The 9,136-nt window shown below is 50.2% G+C and overlaps 1 protein-coding gene across 4 annotated transcripts in view; it reads right to left on the reverse strand.

Annotated features, from left to right (window-relative positions):
• Window positions 1-782: 782 nt before the first annotated feature.
• Window positions 783-9,136, reverse strand: part of Lat2 (linker for activation of T cells family member 2) — a 17,437-nt gene continuing 9,083 nt past the window's right edge. For 3 of the 4 annotated variants that reach the window (XM_008851138.2, XM_008851140.2, XM_008851141.2), the window contains exons 6-13: window positions 9,067-9,101; window positions 8,817-8,852; window positions 8,695-8,725; window positions 6,580-6,635; window positions 5,829-5,888; window positions 5,490-5,561; window positions 4,983-5,089; window positions 783-1,121 (exon numbers count right to left, since the gene is read on the reverse strand). In XM_008851138.2, coding sequence (XP_008849360.1) covers window positions 4,998-5,089; window positions 5,490-5,561; window positions 5,829-5,888; window positions 6,580-6,635; window positions 8,695-8,725; window positions 8,817-8,852; window positions 9,067-9,101 — 382 coding nt within the window. In that variant the 3' untranslated portion in view covers window positions 783-1,121; window positions 4,983-4,997. The remainder of the gene's footprint in view (window positions 1,122-4,982; window positions 5,090-5,489; window positions 5,562-5,828; window positions 5,889-6,579; window positions 6,636-8,694; window positions 8,726-8,816; window positions 8,853-9,066; window positions 9,102-9,136) is intronic. The other variant, XM_008851142.2, reaches the window with a different exon arrangement.

Below are 9,136 nucleotides of genomic sequence, written 5' to 3' on the forward strand. Positions count from 1 at the left end.
GGCCAGTTGGGGATACAGGGGGACCCAATCAGGGCCAGTCTCAAGGTGGAAAGCAATAGAGGAGGATGCTCAACCTTTGGCACTCACCTACACACACCCACACAAACACAACCACACACAAAAACTGAACAGGAAAAAGGTTGAAGCAGAGGAACATAGGCGGTGGCAGAATAACCGCTCATGGTTTATTGGGATGTTCGGTGGGAGGCTCACTTTCCCTAATGGCATTTTGACCTTTAAACTCTCTATAGACCGTGCCCTTCCCACCACACAGACCCAGAGGCCACTCTGGAGCAGAGAGCCCCAGGATAGCAGAGCTGGCCATGACCATTGTTACAGCCACATTACCAAACTGCGCTGTACCTCCATCCACTGCAGACAGTAGTCCCTATCAAAGGGATATCAGGGCGGTTTGGCCTTGTTCCTACTCCAGTGAATGGAAGCTCGGAACAAGCAGGTGCCCTCACTGAAGGGCCAAGGAAACCCTGGCTCCCCAGACTCATCCGTTCAAGTTATTTAGTACTTGTAATGCTTTCTGAAAGACAAGATAGAAACTTGGACATTTTCCTGAAATCTGCAGTATTAAATATTGCTCCATCTATATAAGTTAACTATAGGAACAGGCATTTAAAATCCCCCCAAACAAATATTAATAAGCAATTTGAGGTCCAAACCAAAGAAAAAATAAAAGATGCAAAGCCAGCTGTTGTGCAATCCTGTGATCCCAGCACGTGAGAGTCTAAGACCAGAGGGTTGTAAGTTCAAAACCAGCCTGGGCAATATAAGGAGACCCTGTCTCAAAATTAAAACAGAACACAAATACCACTGTTGTACAATGTTTTAGATATGGGGATGGGGCAGGGATGCAGCTTGACCTGAATCCTGGCCCTCCAATCACAGCAGAGCCAGGTGTCACCAGGCCCCTTGCTCTGCCCACAGGAAGCCTGGGTCATGGTTTGAGGGCTGCAGTCCCAGTGCTTCCCAGTGCAGTTCCCAAGCTGTCCTCCAGATGTCAGTGTCCCTGCCGGGAGCAGCCATAGCAAGTCTGAAGGTTGAGCATCACTGGAAAACGATCTTCAGGAGGCAGCGAACTCTTCCTGAGCTCATGATTCCCTCAGGCCCTTTCATGAGAGGAAAGTTTGTCAGGGAAAAGCTTCAGGGCTGGGGAGATGGCTCCTGGTAAACTGCTTGCCAGGCAAGCAGGGGAACTTGAGTTGGATTCCCCAGAACCACAAAGAAGCTAGGTGTGGTGGCACATGCTTCTATCTCAGCACTGGGAAGGTAGAGACAGGTCGGACTCCCTGGCCAGTCAGCAAGCTCCAGGCCAGTCAGAGACCCTTTCTCTCTGGAGATATAACTCAGTGGGTAGTAGAGTACTTGCCTAGTAGACACAAACTTCTGGGTGTTCCAACACATTCCCGTAATCCCAGCACTTGGGAGGTGGAGGCAAGAGGATTGAGAGTTCAAAGCCAGCCTTGGCTACACAGCAAGTTCAAGGCCAGTCTGGACTACATGAGACCCTGACTCAAAAAACTAAAGAGGGGGTTAGCGAGATGATTCAGTAGGTAAGTGCTTGCCACAGAAACCTGACAACCTGAGTTCAATCCTGAGAACCCACCCAAAGGTACAAGGAGAGAACCAACTTTACAGTTGTCCTCTGGCCTCCACTCATCATCATCATCATCATCATCATCATCATTTTTATAATAAGTATCTTGCACTGATTGTGCAAATGGAGCTCCCATCATCATTTTTAAAAAGAGGGAGCTGGCGAGATGACTCCGTATATAAAGGTGTTTGCTGCTAAGCCTGACAACCTGGGTTCAATCTGGGGACTCATATGGGGGAAGAACCAACTCCCACAAGTTATTCTCTGACCTCCACACAGTCACCATGGCACAGGTACACACACATACATATATGCACAGACATATGCAGATACATAGACACACAGACACACTAGCTTTAATTGCCAACTTGACACACTAGACTCACCTGGGAAGTGTCTCAATGAGGGATTGTCTAGATCAAGTCGACCTGTGGGCATGTCTGTGGTCATGACCTGTGATTATCTTTGTTTTAATGATTTTTTGTATGTTATGTGTATGAGTATTTGCCTACAAGTATGTAAGTGTACCACATGTGTGCCTGGTACCTGTGCATTCCAGAAAAGGGTGTTGGATCCCTTAGAATTGGAGTTACAGAGGGTTGTTAGATGCCATGTGGGGCTATGAACCAAACTTGGGTCCTCTGCAAGAGCAGCCAGTGCTCTTGAACTCTGAGCCATCTCTCCAGACCCTAGGATTGTCTTTTTAAAACATACTATTTATGTGTATGTATAAATGAAGTATCCATGGAGGCCAGAAGAGGGCATCCTATCCCTTAAAACTGGAGTTAGTGGCAGTTGTGAGCTTCCCAACATGGGTGCTGAACTCAGGTCCTCTGAAAGAACAGCAAGCACTCTTAAGCATGCACCATCTCTCTAGCTCCACTGGGAGGACTGTCTCGATTGATGTGGGAAGACCCAGCCTGCCGTGGTTGGTATCATCTCCTGGTTTGGGGCCCTGGACTGTGTAAAAGTGGAGAAAGCAGGCTTGAGCACCAAGCATGCATTCATCTCTCTGCTCCTGACTGTGGATGTGAGGTGACCAGCTGCTCAAGTTCCTGTCCTGACTTCCCCATGTGATGAGCTAAAATAAACCCTTTCTCCCCTAAGTTGCTTTTTGTCAGGGTGTTTTATCACAGCAACAGAAATGAAACCAGGACCCCATCCCCCAACTCAGGCACAATGAAGATTTAGACATATCCAATGATCACATCCCTCAAATACACAAAGGCCCACTCTTGCTGTGTGGGGGCCCAACAGCTCTTCTGCCTTGACTCAAGGAAACACCCACCAGGTTGCTTCACACAGTGGAGATGGGACTGTTCCCTCCATGCTGTTCTCTGTGCCAACCTGGACAGCGGATGCCACAGCCTAAGCCCAAAACCACCCCCCTGCAGACGGCGGTGTCTGCCAGCAGACCGAATGATGTCCACTCTGTCCTCTCCTGCATCTCCATCTCCCTCCCTTCCCTCGAAAGGAAAGCTTGCCAGGCATGGAGGCTCACACCTGGAATCTCAGCACTCTGACTCCCCTGGGCTTGGCCCGGCCAGGTCGGCCTCCAACCTCACCCACACTCTTGGTCACCAACCACCTGCTCTCCTCCCCGTGTCCCTGTTTTGGCCTGTTCCAGCTCCTCCATCCCTCACCTGTTCTACCAGGATGTCCTCCCCATGAGGAGTGAGGCAGGGAGTGCCTTGGACCTTATCTAAATTGCGACAGACTCCATCACCCTTACTCCACGTTTCTGCCCCCATCCCCTCCCTGTTTTTCTCCATAAGACCTATTGCCAGGGAAAATACAGCCCTTTTTGTTGAGATCCCCCTGTCTCTGCTTTCAGAGTTCTGGGATTGCTGGCATGTACCACCTCACCTAGCACATTGTAATTCTTGTATGTTTGTTTTACCACTTATTTAATTTCTTTTTTAAATATTTTATTTTTTGTTTTTATTTTATGTGTATGAGTGTTTTGTCTGCATGTGTGTAAGTGTGCCTGTGTCATGCAATGCCCATGGAGGTCAGAAGAGGGCATCAGATACCCTGGAACTGCAATTATGGACAGTTGTTAGCTGCCATGTGGGTGCTAGGAATCAAACCTGGGTCCTCTACAAGAGCAGCCAGTATTCTAACCACAGAGCTATCTCTCCAGCCCATCTGATTTCTTTTTTATGATGTATTTTTTCTTAGCCAGGTATGGTGGCGCATGCTTTTAATCCCAGCACTCAGGAGGCAGAGGCAGGCAGATCTCTGTGAGTTCAAGATCAACCTGATCTACACGGTGAATTCCAGGCCAGCTGGGGCTACAGAGAGACGCTGTCTCAAAAAAGACCAAAAAGAAAAAAAGACCAAAAAAAAAAAAAAAAAAGACCAAAAAAAATTTTTTTTTTCTTTTATACATATGAGTGTTTTGCCTGCATGTGTGTGTAAGTGCACCACATACATGCAGTGCCTGCAGAGGCCAGAAGAGGGCACTGGATTCCTTGGAACTGCAGTTAAAGATGGTTGTTTGCCACCATGTGGGTGCTGGGAATTGAACCAGGGTCCTCTGCAAAAGCAGCTAGTGCCCTTAACCACTGAAACATTTCTCCAGCCCCCTTCTTTTGGATTTTAGAGACAGTCTCTTGGCCTCAAACTCATTATGTAGCCTAGGTTAGCCTTGATTCCTGATCATCCTGCCTCTACCTCCCAAGTGCTGAGATTCCAGGCCTGTGCAATCATGCCTAGATTCTTCATTTTATGTTTATTATTTCTTATTTTTCTCAGTGCTAGAGATGTGTTCCAGGCAACTGCTCTACTACCATGTGGGTGCTAGGCCACACGCAAGCCTCTCACTGGGGGATTCTAGACAGGAGTTCTACCACTGAGCCTTGTCCCCAGCCCCTCACTGGGGGATTCTAGGCAGGTGCTCTACCACTGAGCACCTGCCCCAAACTGGGGGATTCTAGGCAGGTGCTCTATTTCTCAATAGAGGCTGTGTGCAGTATCCTGTCTCACAGGTCAATGCCAGCAGCTCTATTTTGTAAGTGAAGAAATGGGTTCTGGGGTGCTAAGGTACTGGGAGATCCTACCCCTCCACAGTTCACTAGCTATCTCTCCCAAATACTTCCAGCACTCCTGGCCCTCTCTACACAGTGCCACCCGTCACCTGGCCAAGCCTACCCCTCCTGGGTCCCCCATCCCACAGAAAGCAGAGCAGGAGGACTGCAGACAGCATTTCATTTTGCTTCTGGGAGACATAGTCCTAACCCCCCTCCCCACACCCCAGCCACTGAGGCCTCATTCACTCAGCACCCTGCTCTTCCCCAGATTGGAGCCCTGTAGTCTGGTATGTGTCCCGCCCCCAGCCCCCAGCTCCAGGACAGCTACAGGGGAGCTGTACCTTCCTTCGTCTCCTCTAGACTTTCCCAGCTGCGGCCACATCCCCGTTCACATAGTCCGCCTCCCCAGAGTCATCGTCCGGGCTTCCCACTGGGGATGACTGTACACCTGTGGATCAGGACAGCTGGGTGTAGGGACAGTCCATAGGCACACACCACCGATGTCCCCCAGCCAGGGTGCTCAATTCCCAGACCCCACAAAGCAACAGCAGACAACAATATCACATGGAATCAGACTCTCCATGTCTGTCATTGCAATTTGTCAGAAATTCTTTTCAAGAGCAAGTCCATCCACTGGGCTGGGTGACCAGCTCGAGACAAAGCTGTAGCAAAGGGGAATTCTGGTAAGAGTGCAAGGCCTCTTCAGCCTCAGGGGCGATGGAGGTTTCACTATGGAGTCACCCAGGCTAGCACTCTCAGAACACACACACACACACACACACACACACACACACACACACACACACACTCTCTCCATCCCTAATAGCCTCTGCCCTCAGGGTACATACCTGTAGCCCTCCTGGACTCTTGCCACTGATGAATGGATGCTGAATTCTGGTAATCCTCAGAGTCCTCACCACCTATTGGGAGGGGGCAGGGAGTTAGGAACTCTGAATAGATGCAGGGAGTCAGGAGAAAGTCCCCTCCAAAAGGGATGGCTCTAGTCAGGGAGGACAAGTCCTTCAAAGGCTTTCCTCTTGAGGGGTCTCCTGTTAGCACCATTGGAGACATGGAGAAGGCAGGTGAAGGCTCTGAGTCCTGGGGCCTCGCCTCTTAAGCACGGGGGTGGGCCCGGCTCAGGATGCCAACCCCTGCCCTGGTCTGCTTTCTCAGAGGGGCAGCCTCACCTGACTCGGGGGTGCTAGGCTTGCAGATGAGCACGTTTTCATAGGAGTTGGAGTCATCATCTGTCAGTGGAAAGAGTTGGGAGGGACCTGCAGCTGGGTGCTGTCTACAATCCCCTGCTGTCCCTCTGCCCTCCTGCCACCCCAGCAGGCCCACCAAACCCTCTCTCTGGGGCCTCAGGGGCTTCAGTATTGTTCTGGATCAGTCACCATTGTTGTTATTGCTGGTTTGCTTTGCATTGTGTGCATGTGTGCAACATGTGTGTGGAGGAAAGAAGAAGACCCCTTATTGTGCAATCCTGGCCCAGGCAAGAGCCAGGAGGACCCAGATGGCAGCCCCACCTCTTCAGGCCCTGGCCTCCTCAGTATCTCTCTTTGTAAAGCAGAAGTGGTCAAGACCAAAGGATCCAGTCTCTCTCAGCCCGCAGGTCTCAGTGTCCATCCGCAAGGCTGTCCTGGCTCATCTGTCATTGGTGCCCATCTGTGTCTGCCCAGCCCTCAGTGACATGTGAGCTGGCCTCCCCAGATGTCCCTACCCACAGCTCCTCCTCTGCTTCCTGTTCCCTCCCTACCCCACTCAGCCCCATCCTCTGTCCGCACTGACCAGCTTCCTTCCGCCCTGCCCACCTTCCCAGCCTGCAGCCTTCTTCCCTCTACCTCCCCACCCTTCTCTGCATGATGCAGACCTATGCCCTGTCCATACCTATGTCCCCCCTCCTCTTCTACATCCTTTCCACCTCATCTTCCACCTTACCTTCTGGAGGCTTCTGGAAACGTCCCCAGTTGTAGTAGTCTATGGGGATGGGGTCTCTGGACAAGAGAACAGAGCAGTGCAGGCTATTGAGCAGGCCTGTCTGGGAGGGGCTCAGGAGGACAGTGAGGCTGGAGCAGCTCCTGTCTCCTAGGACCCTAAGGGAGCTTGGCCTCTGATCCACTTTTGATATTTCCCAGAGCCCCTGAGCCACCTTGGGACTAGAGGGCATAGCTTGACTAGGAGACCTTTAAAAAGCTTGCCTGGGCTGGGCATGGTAGCTCAGGCCTTTAATCCCAGCACTTGGGAAGCAGAGGCAGGCAGAGCTCTGTGAATTCGAGGCCAGCCTGGTCTACATAGTGAGTTTCAGGCCAGCTGGGGCTACAAGGAGACCCTGTCTCAAAAAGACCAAAAAAAAAAAAGCTTGTTGGGGCTGGAGAATGGCTCAGCAGTTAAGAACACTGACTGTTCTTGCAGAAGACCTGGGTTCGAATCCCAGCACCCACATGGCAGCTAACAACTGTCTGTAACTCTGGTTCCAGGGAATCTGACAGCCTCTTCTGTCCTCCTCGGGCATTGTATGACATGGGTGCACTTACCTACATGCAGGTACCACACTCATACACATAAAATAATAAATCTTGCCTAGACTATAATTTTTTAAATTTGTAACCTGAGGGTACATGTCAGGGGTCATTTCTTTTGGGGGTACTGGGCATCCATATACTTTTTTTTTCTGTTATTGTTGTTTTGTTGTTGTTGTTTTGGTTTGGTTTTTTTGTTTTGTTTTGTTTTGTTTTTTGGGTTTTTTTTTTGTCTTTTTGAGACAGGGTCTCCCTGTACCCTGGAACTCAGGCCTTAATTTTTTTTTTTTTTTTTTGAAACTAGGCCTCCCTTTGTAGCCCAAGCTGGTCTTGAACCTGAGACCCTCCTGCCACCTCCTCCCAAGTATTGGGATTATAAAGGCATGTGTCACCATGCCAAGCCCTTTTCCTTTTAAACATGTTTTTTACATTTATTTATTTTGTGTGTGTTAGAGAGAGAGAGAGAGAGAGAGAAAGAGAGAGAGAGAGAGATTGTATGCGAGTGTGCACATGCCACAGTACATGTATAAAGGTCAGAACTCATGTCGTCAGGGTGGGCAGCAAGCTCTTTATTCAATTAGCTAGCTTGCTGGCCCTTTTTTAAAAAAATTAATTTACTTATTTTTACGTGTATGAGTGATTTACCTGCATGTATGTAAGTGCAATGCCCACAGAGGCCAGAAGAGGGCACTGGATTCCCTGAAACTGGAGTTATAGACAGTTGTTAGCTGCCATATGGGTACTGGGAACCAAACCTTGGTCCTTGGCAAGAACAGCCAGTGCTTTAACCACTGAGCTGTCTCTCCAGCACCACCTCCCCCCACCCCCTTTTAAATGGTCTCTGTATTTCAGGCTGGCCTCAAACTTACTGTGTAGAAGAGGAGGGTCTTGAACTCCTGATCCTTCTGCCTTCACCTTCCAAGTGCTGGAGTTACAGGTGTGGCCACCACACCAGGTTTAAGCAATGCTGGGGATGGAACCCAGGGTTCAGTGCTAGGAAAGCACTCTAACAACTGAGCTACAGGCTCAGCCCTTTATTTGGTGGGGGGATAATTGTGGGGTGGCCACATCTTGCTATGTAGTCCATGTTGGCTATGATCCCCTTCCTCAGCCTCCTTTGGCAAGTAACCTGTCTCACCAAATGGCAGGAAGAGTGACCGTCCCCCACCAGATGCTCGTCCCTGAAGCACAGCCACGTGCCATGCCCCACAAAGTCATGGTTACCCCACTAAACTTTTTCAGAGGTGTGTTCTTACTGGATGGTTCATAAATAAAGATACTTGAAGCCGGGCTTGGTGGCACACACCTTTAATCGCAGCATTTGGGAGGCAGAAGCAGGTAGATCTTTTTAAGATCAAGGCCAGCCTGGTCTACATAGTGAGTTTCAGGTCAGCTGGAGCTACAGGGAGGCCCTCAAAAAAACAAAGCCAAAACAAAAACCAATAAATAATAAGATGCTTGGGATGGAGGTAGGAGGGTCTGCAACAAAAAGGGACAAGGGACAAGCCTGCGGGGCAGGGTGAGGACTACTCACACATAGGCAGCATCTGGATCATGTCTGCTTCCTGGAAGAGACCAGATGGGAGAGTTAGGATCTAGACTGAGCTCCAGGTCTGCGACCCCCATGCTTACTCCCCACCCCTGGGAGCCACCCACCTTTGCAGAAGTTCTGGTACCTGGGGGATTCAGGACCTGGAAGGAAGGCCAGACTTGTATTCCCCTGCCCAGCAGGGCAAGCAGTCAGGGCTCCAAGTGATCATACCTTTGTACACAGTCTGCATGTGTGTGCCTTCCCCCCAAGGCCAGTTCCCTCAGTCTCAGCTTTCCACAGAAGGCCTCCCCGACCTAGCACTTGTCCCACTGTCCTGTCTCCCACTGAGGGTCATCCCTGCCTTGTGTCACTCACCCTCGAGGTGGGAAAACAGCAACAGCTTGTCTTTCCTGTAGGGATGGGGCAGGTAGGGGCTGAGGTGGTG

Source organism: Nannospalax galili, unplaced genomic scaffold (assembly GCF_000622305.1).
Source record: "Nannospalax galili isolate Female #2095 unplaced genomic scaffold, S.galili_v1.0 scaffold444, whole genome shotgun sequence".
In the NCBI taxonomy this organism is placed as follows: Eukaryota; Metazoa; Chordata; class Mammalia; order Rodentia; family Spalacidae; genus Nannospalax; species Nannospalax galili.